Source organism: Erythrolamprus reginae, chromosome 1 (assembly GCF_031021105.1).
Source record: "Erythrolamprus reginae isolate rEryReg1 chromosome 1, rEryReg1.hap1, whole genome shotgun sequence".
Lineage (NCBI taxonomy): Eukaryota > Metazoa > Chordata > Lepidosauria > Squamata > Dipsadidae > Erythrolamprus > Erythrolamprus reginae.
In genome coordinates, this window is record NC_091950.1 from 348,762,037 (window position 1) to 348,774,438 (window position 12,402).

The 12,402-nt window shown below is 42.9% G+C and overlaps 1 protein-coding gene across 4 annotated transcripts in view; it reads left to right on the forward strand.

The window, feature by feature from the left end:
• Positions 1 to 12,069, forward strand: part of SLC29A1 (solute carrier family 29 member 1 (Augustine blood group)) — a 115,710-nt gene extending 103,641 nt beyond the window's left edge. For all 4 annotated transcript variants that reach the window (XM_070734228.1, XM_070734227.1, XM_070734225.1 and 1 more), the window contains 2 exons: positions 10,023 to 10,222; positions 11,020 to 12,069. In XM_070734228.1, the coding sequence (XP_070590329.1) occupies positions 10,023 to 10,222; positions 11,020 to 11,131 (312 nt within the window). In that variant the 3' untranslated portion in view covers positions 11,132 to 12,069. The remainder of the gene's footprint in view (positions 1 to 10,022; positions 10,223 to 11,019) is intronic.
• Positions 12,070 to 12,402: the final 333 nt, after the last annotated feature.

The window sequence follows — 12,402 nt, forward strand, 5'->3', positions numbered from 1 at the left end:
AGTAGTAGGATTGCTTGATTAAGATTGATTAAGGTTGCAGGGCACAGCAATAGGGCAACTCAAAATCAGCAAACCTCAGCAGGAAACCCCTCCCAGTTCCAGTTTCACCTTTTGTATTGGGATAGGTTACGTTGGCTGTTTTCCCTCCTGTCCAGCCTCTCAGGCTTATCCCAGTGAGGGAAAATGGGTGGGTGTGCAGGAAATATGTTTACCAAATATTCTTTGTGGAAAGTTTGACTCCACAGAGATGACGGGTGGGTGGTTTGAGGCTGATGAGCTGTACAGATCCTTCCCTTCCTTGGTCTGGCACGTCTTCCTGCTGTTTTCTCTCCCGGGCAAAAAGCCTTATTTTGTATGTCTGCCACAGCACACATAGGAAAGGAAGGGGAGATTCATCCACTTTAACATCTAAAATGAGTCCCTGATTATCCGGCTCCAAGGGGAATAGGGCTATTTTTGCAACCAAGCAAAACCTCAGAGCGCCTCGAGACTCATAGCCCCTGTCAGTGAAAATTTCTGAGTAAAATTGGAACTAACAATTTGGGATAGGTTTGGCTATGGTACTCTGTTTTCTTGGAGAACCTTCTTTTTTCTTTTTATGGGGATGGGGGGGGGAGAAGTTAGAAACATGGAAACATAGAAGGCTGACGGCAGAAAAAGACTTCATAGTCCATCTAGTCTGCCCTTATACTATTTCCTGTATTTTTTCTTAGGATGGATATATGTTTATCCCAGGCATGTTTAAATTCAGTTACTTTGGATTTACCAATCACGTCTACTGGAAGTTTGTTCCAAGGATCTACTACTCTTTCAGTAAAATAATATTTTCTCATGTTGCTTTTGATCTTTCCCCCAACTAACTTCAGATTGTGTCCCCTTGTTCTTGTGTTCACTTTCCTATTAAAAACACTTCCCTCCTGAACCTTGTTTAACCCTTTAACATATTTAAATGTTTCGATCAGGTCCCCTCTTTCCCTTATGTCCTCCAGACTATACAGATTGAGTTCATTAATTCTTTCCTGATACGTTTTATGACCTTCCACCGTTCTTGTAGCCCGTCTTTGGACCCGTTCAATTTTGTCAATGTCTTTTTGTAGGTGAGGTCTCCAGATCTGAACACAGTATTCCAAATGTGGTCTCACCAACGCTCTATATAGCGGGATCGCAATCTCCCTCTTCCTGCTTGTTATACCTCTAGCTATGCAACCAAGCATCCTATTTGCTTTTCCTACCGCCCGACCACACTGCTCATCCATTTTGAGACTGTCAGAAATCACTACCCATAAATCCTTCTCTTCTGAAGTTTTTGCTAACACAGAACTGCCAATACAATACTCAGATTGAGGATTCCTTTTCCCCAAGTGCATTATTTTACATTTGGAGACATTAAACTGCAGTTTCTATTGCTTTGAACATTTATCTAGTAAAGCTAAATCATTTACCCTATTACAGACGCCTCCAGGAATATCAACCCTATTGCACACTTTAGAGTCATCGGCAAATAGGCAAACCTTCCCTACCAAACCTTCCCCTATGTCACTCACAAACATATTAAAAATAATAGGACCCAGAACAGACCCTTGTGGCACACGGCTTGTAACCTGTCTCTGCTCAGAGTACTCGCCATTAACAACAACTCTCTGATGTCTACGCTTCAGCCAGCTGCAAATCCACTGAACTATCCAGGGATTAAGTTGGGACGTTTCAGTGAGATGATAAGACTCATTTTATTTCTTCTCCATTTAAGCAATTAGGCTTCAGATAACAGAATAGAATAGAATTAATTACTGGCCAAGTATGATTAAACACCCAAGGAATTTTTCTTTGGTGCATATCTCTCAGTATACATAAAAGAAAAGATACATTTGTCAAGAATCATGAGCTAAATTATTGTCATAGGGGTCAAATAAGCAATCAGGAAACAATATTAATAAAAATCTTAAGGATACATGCAACAAGTTACAGTCACCTAGTCATAAGTGGGAGGAGATGGGTGATAGGAATGATGAGAAAAAATTAGTAGTAATAGTAGTGCAGACTTAGTAAATAGTTTTACAGTGTTGAGGGAATTAATTGTTTAGCAGAATGATTGCGTTTGGGGGGAAAAACTGTTCTTGTGTCTAGTTGTCTTGGTGTGCGGTACTCTATATAGTGATGTTTTGATGGCAGGAGTTGGAACAGTTTATGTCCAGGATTCTAAACATATATAAGGCATACTTTGATTTGCACCTACAGAAAGATGCCATTTGACTTGATAAATGACCCTAGTAAGAAAGCCAAATGGTATGTTACAGAACACGGCAAAACATTTCTTGTTTAGTGAGCAAATGTGTATGGTTGAGGTAGCTGATTTAAAATAAAACGTATAAACTTAATTTACAATCTTGCATGAAACGATGAGGTTGACATAAATTCTCTATTCATAAAAAGTAAAAAACTACCTTCAGCCTGAATCTAGCCCCATAAGATCAACTCCATTCTTCTATAACTCCACTATTTCAAAAGATGTTAAATTTATACTTTTGTGATCCTAGAGATTCATTTATTTATTTATTCAATTTTTATGCCGCCCTTCTCCTTAGACTCAGGGCAGCTTACAACATGTTAGCATTAGCATTTTTTAACAGAGCCAGCATATTGCCCCCACAATCCGGGTCCTCATTTTACCCACCTCAGAAGGATGGAAGGCTGAGTCAACCTTGAGCCGGTGATAAGATTTGAACTGCTGACCTTCAGATCTACAGTCAGCTTCAGTGGCCTGCAGTACAGCACTCTACTTGCTGTGCCACCCCGGCTCATAGCAGTTTTTAACAGTTTTTAACAGTTTTAACTGGTTATAAGTTTCTAAGGCTTCAGGTAAAACAAGAACTTTTACCTGAAACTTCAAATTTTAAACTTAAATCCCATGTTTTATCAGTATCAGTTAGCCGTTCCAGGGGAACGAGGGACCGTTGCTTAATAACGATCCCTTGTTCTGGCTCCGTGAGCCCAATCTTGGGTACTGGTGATGAGTGTAACTCTGGCCCTGGGCTCAGGTTGCTGCTGCTTAATGCCAGGTCGGTGGTAAATAAAGCTCTCCTCATCCGGGATCTGATCCTGGATGAGGAGGCCGACCTGGCATGTATTACTGAAACCTGGCTGGGCCCAGAGGGAGGTGTTCCTCTCTCTGAAATCTGCCCAGCTGGGTTTCAGATATGGCATCAACCTCGACCCCAGGGAAGGGGGGGAGGAGTGGCTATTATAGCCAGGGAGAGCCTTTGCCTACGTGGACTCATTGCTCCGGAAATTGCGGGTTGCGAGTCACTCTTGATGAAGTTGGACTTAGGGGTTCAGGTGGGCTTATTTCTCACGTACCTGCCTCCCAGCTGCGTGTCAAAAGCCCTGCCTGTGCTACTCGAGGAGGTAGCCGGGTTGGCGGTGGAGTTCCCAAGACTTATTGTCTTGGGGGACTTCAACCTGCCGTCACTCGGCGAAACCTCTGGGCTGGCACAGGAGTTCATGGCCACCATGACAGCCATGGACCTGACTCAAGTAGTACAGGGTCCGACTCATGAAAGGGGGCACGCACCCGACATGGTATTCCTTTCCGAGCAATTGAGTAATGGTCTGAGACTAAGGGGCTTAGAAGCAGTGCCTTTGTCATGGTCAGACCATTTTCTACTACGGCTTGACTTCCTGGCTCCAATCCTTCCCCGCAGGGAGGCGGAACCAATTAAGATGTTCCGCCCCAGACGCCTGATGGACCCAGAGGGCTTTCAGACGGCGCTTGGGGTTATTCCAGAGGCACTTGTCCACAGTTCGGCAGAGTCTCTTGCGAAAGCCTGGAACGAGGCTGCAGCAGAGGCTCTTGACCGGATTGCGCCTTTGCGACCTCTCCGTGGCGCTAGACCCCATAGAGCTCCATGGTTCAACGAGGAGCTCCGGGAGTTGAAACGCCAGAAGAGACGTCTAGAGAAGCGATGGAGGAAGAGTAGGTCTGAATCTGATCGAACACTTGTAAGAGCTTTTATTAAGACTTACAAAGTGGCGCTCAAGGCGGCAAGATGCGCGTACCATGCCGCTTTGATTGCATCAGCGGAATCCCGCCCGGCCGCTCTGTTTAGGGTGACCCGCTCCCTTCTTAATCAGGGGGGAGTTGGGGAGCCCTTGCAGAGTAGTGCCGAGGACTTTAACACGTTTTTCGCTGATAAAGTCGCTCGGATTCGGGCCGACCTCGACTCCAATTGTAAAACAGAGTCGACTGACAACGAGTCAGTCGAGGTGACTGGGGCACGTACTTGTCCACCTGTCTGGGAAGAGTTTGATCTGGTGACACCTGATGAAGTGGACAAGGCCATTGGAGCTGTGAGTTCCGCCACCTGTTTACTGGATCCGTGTCCCTCCTGGTTGGTTTCGGCCAGCAGGGAGGTGACACGGAGCTGGGCCCAGGAGATTACCAACGCTTCCTTGGGGAGGGGAGTTTTTCCATCACTCTATAAAGAAGCGCTTGTGCGCCCCCTCCTCAAGAAGCCCTCCCTGGACCCAGCCGTACTTAACAACTATCGTCCAGTCTCCAACCTTCCCTTTATGGGGAAGGTTGTCGAGAAGGTGGTGGCACTCCAGCTCCAGCGGTCCTTGGAAGAAGCCGATTATCTAGGTCCCCGGCAGTCGGGTTTCAGGGCCGGTTACAGCACGGAAACCGCTTTGGTCGCATTGATGGATGATCTCTGGCGGGCCCGGGACAGGGGTTTATCCTCTGTCCTGGTGCTCCTTGACCTCTCAGCGGCTTTCGATACCATCGACCATGGTATCCTTCTGCACCGGCTGGGGGGGTTGGGAGTGGGAGGCACTGTCCTTCAGTGGTTCTCCTCCTACCTCTCTGGCCGGTCGCAGTCGGTGTTAGTGGGGGGCCAGAGGTCGACTCCTAGGTTTCTCCCTTGTGGGGTGCCTCAGGGGTCGGTCCTCTCCCCCCTGCTATTCAACATCTACATGAAACCGCTGGGCGAGATCATCCAAGGACATGGGGTGAGGTATCATCAATATGCGGATGATACCCAGCTTTACATCTCCACCCCATGCCCAGTCAACGAAGCGGTGGAAGTGATGTGCCGGTGCCTGGAGGCTGTTGGGGCCTGGATGGGTGTCAACAGACTCAAGCTCAACCCGGATAAGACGGAGTGGCTGTGGGTTCTGCCTCCCAAGGACAATCCCATCTGTCCGTCCATCACCCTGGGGGGGGAATTATTGACCCCCTCAGAGAGGGTCCGCAACTTGGGCGTCCTCCTCGATCCACAGCTCACATTAGAACAACATCTCTCAGCTGTGGCGAGGGGGGCGTTTGCCCAGGTTCGCCTGGTGCACCAGTTGCGGCCCTATCTGGACCGGGACTCATTGCTCACAGTCACTCATGCCCTCATCACCTCGAGGTTCGACTACTGTAATGCTCTCTACATGGGGCTACCTTTGAAAAGTGTTCGGAAACTTCAGATCGTGCAAAATGCAGCTGCGAGAGCAGTCATGGGCCTACCTAGGTATGCCCATGTTTCACCATCACTCCGCAGTCTGCATTGGTTGCCGATCAATTTCCGGTCACAATTCAAAGTGTTGGTTATGACCTTTAAAGCCCTTCATGGCATCGGACCAGAATATCTCCGAGACCGCCTCCTGCCGCACGAATCCCAGCGACCGATTAGGTCCCACAGAGTGGGCCTTCTCCGGGTCCCGTCAACTAAACAATGTCGGTTGGCGGGCCCCAGGGGAAGAGCCTTCTCTGTGGCGGCCCCGGCCCTCTGGAACCAACTCCCCCCGGAGATTAAAACTACCCCTACTCTTCCTGCCTTCCGTAAACTCCTTAAGACCCACCTTTGCCGTCAGGCATGGGGGAACTGAAACATCTCCCCCTGGGCACGTTTAATTTATGCATGGTATGTCTGTGTGTGTGACTGTTAGCATATGGGGTTTTTTAAATATTTAAATATTTTAAATTTGTCTGATTGCTTATGATTTGTTTTTACATGTTGTGAGCCGCCCCGAGTCTTCGGAGAGGGGCGGCATACAAATCTAAGTAATAAATAAATAAATAAATAAATAAAAGCCTTTTCCAACAGCCTATTGATGAAACAGGGGGTCTGAATTCATGAAGGGCTCCAGTTCTGACATATCCTGAAGAGGATGCTCAGATTTAATGTTCAAGTTTAAACTGCAGATTAACTTGATGGTAACCATGCCAGGAATGCTTTCTCTGACAGAATGAGCTGGAATGGGATCTAGATAGGGACAAGAGACAGGCTAACATGTCCTCTAAAGTTCTGAGTGAGAAATCATCTAATGTTTGCACTGTCTACTTCCCAGAGTTGATGAAAGGGCTTGTTTTTTTAGAGTATCCCATTTGTTTACAGCTGGGTTTTTTAAGGATTATTTTTCCCCTTCCGATTGGTTCATTACTGGTTTTGTGGAATGATTGCTCATTGTTTTGTCCCTGACAGTGATCCAGAAACAAGAAACAGCTGTCCTTTCAATCAGTAATCTTGGTTCAAATATAGAGGAGAGTGGCTGTGGAGGATGTAGATCTGGAGGAAGCATATCATGAATAAAGAAGACAAGAAAGCCACAATCTCCAATTCCCTGGTCTAAACTCTACCCAGCAGCCAGCACAGCTCTTCCTATAAGGCCTCTGATTATAGGATGTGAGCAGTGGTATTTTGGCTAGCAGACCCAGCTCTGGTGCCCACCAAAGCCCATGAATGTATAGAGAACTAAAATGTTTTCTGATTTATAATCTGAATTATATACTGTACTAAAAGTACTTCATGAAATATAATGTTGTAAATCAGTAAAAACAGATTAATAAACTAAATACCATACAATAAATATTAGCATTTGCAAAAACTCTTCAAACGTCCCTTCTCACGTAAACATAGTTGAGAAAGAGAGTGAAACCTTGTACAAAGGGAACTTTCAGATTATTACTCACAGAGTAATAAAATATTGCAATATAGGAGAACTTTTAAAAATATTCTTTCCTAAATATAATATCATGTTAGTTGGGCAAGTTTCTAAATCTAGCTGGAAAAAAATAATACAATTTAACCATGACATCATAGTTAAATATGAATAAATAGAATAGCTATACACTTTTGTGTCCCTAGTCAGAAAAAAATTCCTCATCATATTTTCTTTCTGAATACTATTATTTTTCCCTTATTGTTAGTTCCTGATACAAACAAACTGCATGGGCCATATATCTTGTTTTCCTTTCTGATCAAAGACTTCAACTCTCATCACTTTCAATGTGATGTGGTTTTAAAATCAGAAAATCTCCATGTAACGAAGTCAAATTCTGGTTGAGGCCTTGCAGGGCAGTGACTTAATAATAATAATAATAATAATAATAATAATAATAATAATAATAATAATTTATTAGATTTGTATGCCGCCCCTCTCTGCGGACTCGGCAAATGGGAAGAGATGATGGAATGATTGCAGTACTTTGAACTCAAGTGATAGATCTCATTTGAATGCCCACCCTGGAAGAATTCAGTGTAAAAAGAAGCCAAAATAATAGGGAATATATTATGCTACAGCCTCTCTCCTTAATGCACGTGTAATTGCATAATAAAAGCTGGAGAAGCATTCAAATTAATGGCCTCCAACCACAGGATGTTTCCTTTCCAATTCTATTGTTGTCCCAGCATAAGAAAACTCAATTTGTTCTTAACCTTTCTTCACATAGGTAAACACAAGACCCAACTCTCTCCAGATAGAAAAAATATTCCCAAACTAGAAATATGAAAGGATTGAGATCAAAGTAAAGGAGTATTGATTGTGTGGAGATCAGTGAACGCATGTCCCTAATTTTAAAATATTAGATTCTGCTCTCCTAGTTTAGATGTTTCTTAAAGTTACGATCACTGTGATAAAAAAAAAGTATATAGCATGTGAAGTCCTTGCCAAACAATTCCACACAATCTCCGGTTGGGGTAAAAACCAGATACATGCGTTACAGGTAGTCCTTGATATACAATCGAAATGGGGCCTGCCCGTTACGGTCATGAATCATAATGGTCATTTCATCTGGTGACTGGACCTGGTTTCACAATCTTTGTTGTGGGCCATTAGTAAGCAAATACTTGGTCATAAATCAAGTGTGGTGGTCATTAAATGGACCCACTGTCGGCAATGGGGCGTTTTTGCTGAAAACTGGAAGTAAATATCAGTTTTTGGCAAAAACATCACAAATTACATTCATGTTACCATGGGACATTGTCAGCAGCTCTAAGTGCTGTTTCTAAGCATCTTTAATATGGTCACATGACCATGGATGGAGAGGCAGACATCGTAAGTACATTTGATAGAATCCGTCATAATTTCAAACAGTTGCTGAACAACCAATCATAAGGGATGGATTACCTGCATCCACCAACTCAAGACATTTTATGACCTAGGAGCTTATTCTTTCAATGGTTGTGAATCTTCATGGCACCGGACCAGGGTATCTACGAGACCGCCTTCTCCGGGTCCCGTCAACAAAACAATGTCGTTTGGCGGGGCCCAGGGGAAGAGCCTTCTCTGTGGCGGCCCTGGCCCTCTGGAACCAACTTCCCCCGGAGATTAGAATTGCCCCTACCCTCCTCGCCTTTCGTAAAGCTCCTTAAAACCCACCTCTGCCGTCAGGCATGGGGGAACTGAGATATTCTTTCCCCCTAGGCCTTTACAATTAAGCATGGTTTGTTTGTTGGTATGTATGTTTGGTTTTAGAATAAGGTTTTTTTTAGTTGTTTTAGTATTGGATTTACATGCTGTTTTTTATTACTGATGTTAGCCGCCCCGAGTCTACAGAGAGGGGCGGCATACAAATCCAATGAATAAATAAATAAATAAATAAATAAATAAATAAATATTACTTAATCTGTTTTATTAAGTAAAAAAAATGCCTGATTTGAGTAAACTGCTAACCAGCCATCTGAGGTAAACCAAACTGGCTTTTCTGTTATGAAAAATACCTAGAAATGGTTTCCTCAGAATTGCATTGCTTACATGTAATAATATTACAAGAAGCCCAATTTACTCAGAAAACCTTTACCTCTCATTGTGAAAGGTTTTCCTCGGAGAGGGGCGGCATGTCAATCCAACAAACAAAGCAACTCAGTGTTTCCCATCTACATCTTGAGGCTTTACTTGCAGGATTACAAGTGTTTCCAATACTTGCAGGGATTTGGATCAAGTAGTAATTGATCAAGTTGTAATGCTCAAGTCAAGTATATAAATTAAATGCTGAGTGATAAATCTTTCCCAATAGGCAATTGTAAGTTGTTAGTGAAAATTCCCCGCCAAGGGTATCTTTTGATAATCCCTCGGAAGTTGGGTGGCATATTAATTAATTAATTAATTAGATAGATAGATAGATAGATAGATAGATAGATAGATAGATAGATAGATAGATAGGGAGATAAAAGGAAATAGTTACTTCTACGTCCTCTGAATATAAAGCTTGAATGTTCTATCCAGAGTAGTTATTGGAAAGCTGCTCTAAATCTTGTGAAAATAATCAGCTATGATTTTTAAAGGAGTCTAAGAAGAAGAAAAAAGTATTTGATGTATACTGGATATCTCACATAAAAAATGGTTAAGAGTTAGTTAAGAGTTGCTTTGTTCTTGACAATGCAGTTTAGGTGTTAGAATATGAATATGCCCTGTTATTGCCTTATTCTTGGTAAGCATTAATATGACCCTAGGTTTATCATTATCTGTTAAAGATAAAATCTTAGCTGTAGCTCTTATCATCAAGACATTAAGAATTGTGGGGGGTTTTGAACTTAACAAAATGAATAATTACAGAACTGGGGAAATCTACATTTGATCTACAGCAATGAATTGTCAATATAGCACGTATTTGTTACACTGGGGCAGAGAAGGCATTTAAGCAATAGGGACAAATTTTTGTGGAGTTGTGTTTGTGATATAATTTTCCAGTCTTCTTTTTATCACAGTGATGAGTAATGTTGATATCATAATATATTGTTCTTGTTCTTCCCTTCCCACAGCCTGGAAAAGAGAGCCGTCTGTTACCCTTCCTGGTGATTATCCGTGTGATTTTCATTCCCCTCTTCATGCTGTGTAATGTGCAGCCCCGCTGTAACCTGCCTGTCATCTTTGCTCACGATGCCTGGTTCCTCATCTTCATGCTGTTATTCTCCATCTCCAATGGTTACCTGGCCAGCCTCTGTATGTGCTTTGGACCCAAGTAAGTGTGGCCTGAGATGAATGAATAGAAACATAGAAGATTGACGGCAGAAAAAGACCTCATGGTCCATCTAGTCTGCCCTTATACTATTTCCTGTGTTTTATCTTAGGATGGATATATGTTTATCCCAGGCATGTTTAAATTAAGTTACTGTGGATTTACCAACCATGTCTGCTGGAAGTTTGTTCCAAGCATCTACTACTCTTTCAGTAAAATAATATTTTCTCACGTTGCTTCTGATCTTTCCCCCAACTAACCTTAGATTGTGTTCCCTTGTTCTTGGGTTCACTTTCCTATTAAAAACACTTCCCTCCTGCACCTTATTTAACCCGTTAACATATTTAAATGTTTCGATCATGTCCCCCCTTTTCCTTCTGTCCTCCAGACTATACAGATTAAGCCTTTCCTCATAAGTTTTATGTCTAAGACCTTCCACCATTTTTGTAGCCCGTCTTGGGACCCGTTCAATTTTGTCAAAATCTTTTTGTAGGTGAGGTCTCCAGAACTGAACACAGTATTCCAACTGTGGTCTCACCAGCGCTCTATATAGCGGGATCACAATCTCCCTCTTCCTGCTTATACCTCTAACTATGCAGCCAAGCATTCTACTTGCTTTTCCTACCGCCTGACTGCACTGTTCACCCATTTTGAGACTGTAAGAAATCACTACCCCTAAATCCTTCTCTTCTGAAGTTTTTGCTAACACAGAATTGCCGATACAATTGTAAAGAAAGGGAAAGCAACTGGTTTTTGGGCGGCTGGATGTTGTGCTGACTCGCTTTCGTTCTTCCTCCTAGGAAAGTGCTGTCTCATGAAGCAGAAACTGCTGGAGCCATCATGGCCTTCTTTCTCTCCTTGGGTCTGGCTTTAGGCGCCATCTTGTCCTTCCCACTCAAATATGTAATCTAATGAAGATTCCGTGGGACATCTCTGGGCAGAAGAGCAGTAGAGCTATATCACCATGGAGCATTTCTTGCCTGGCTCTTGGGAACCTGTTGCCTTAATACCTCCTGGCTTGGAAGAGGACTTCTCTCTTAGTGACCAGATGGCCCGGCTTCTCCTTGGGTATAAGGCCTCCCCCTTCACACACATACACATACACACACACTTTACCGGTGCCAGCGATGAATTATTTACATTGTCTCAATGTGTTTTGCTTTACTATCTGTGGCAAAAAGAGAATTGTCCCCAATCCACCTTCCAGCTTTTCAGCTGCTTCTGTGAATTTGTCGAGTGTGCTGACACGTCATTAGTATCTGTTCTGCCCTCAGAAGGCAAGACATTGAAGAGGCTTCTTCACCCCCAAACGCTCTTCATTAAATGACTCTGTGGAAAAGGAGTCCCTCTTCTTTTTCTTCAGCTGCATGTTCAAGCTTCAAAAATCCATGGTTTGTGGACATTCAGAATTAGGCAGGAAGCTCAACAGCTAATTACTTGGAGACGGGTGATGGAAAGTGGACCTTGGCTATTTCCACATTTTAAAGTAGTTTGGACAACAACTTCAGGGCCATGAAGTACTGATTACTTTGAAAATTGAAGTGTTTTGTACACAAACTGAATACGCCCTTTCTGCAGAAGGCTCACCTTGTCTCTTCTCCAATATTATGCATGATCTGGGGTTCCAGGGAGCAGTGGTGAATGAGCTCATAAACTCTTCAGCATAGTGCAAACGATAAAGCAGATCATTCCCAAACCTGGCTGTTCAGAGCCCCTGCAATTTTCTGTGCTTTTTCGTGAATTTATGCAACTCAGGATTTGCGCATTTGAACTTTGTTTAAAAAAATGACAATTTTTTTTCTAAGAGGTGATAAGAAATTAAAAAACAAGGGTGTTTTTTTAAGTTTGAAGCTTTAATGTTACCGTGTATTTAAATTATTTAATATTGTTAATTATAAACGTCCTTTTCATATGGGAATACAACAAAGACCAATCATATTAGAAAGTGCAGTAGTGCTTTTCAACATCCTAAAATCAGTTGCCTGGCCTTAGTGCTAAGGTTGGTCTTTCTTTGTGAAGGAAAAATGGAACTGGAGCGCCATCTATTGGTCAACTTTTATATATTGCCCTCTGTGGATAATAATGATACAGATCAATCTAGGAATGTTAGTTTAACGATGATTTGAAGTTATGGTGGCTTTGGAAAAAGTGACTGATGACTCTCCCCAAAATTAGGACTATTG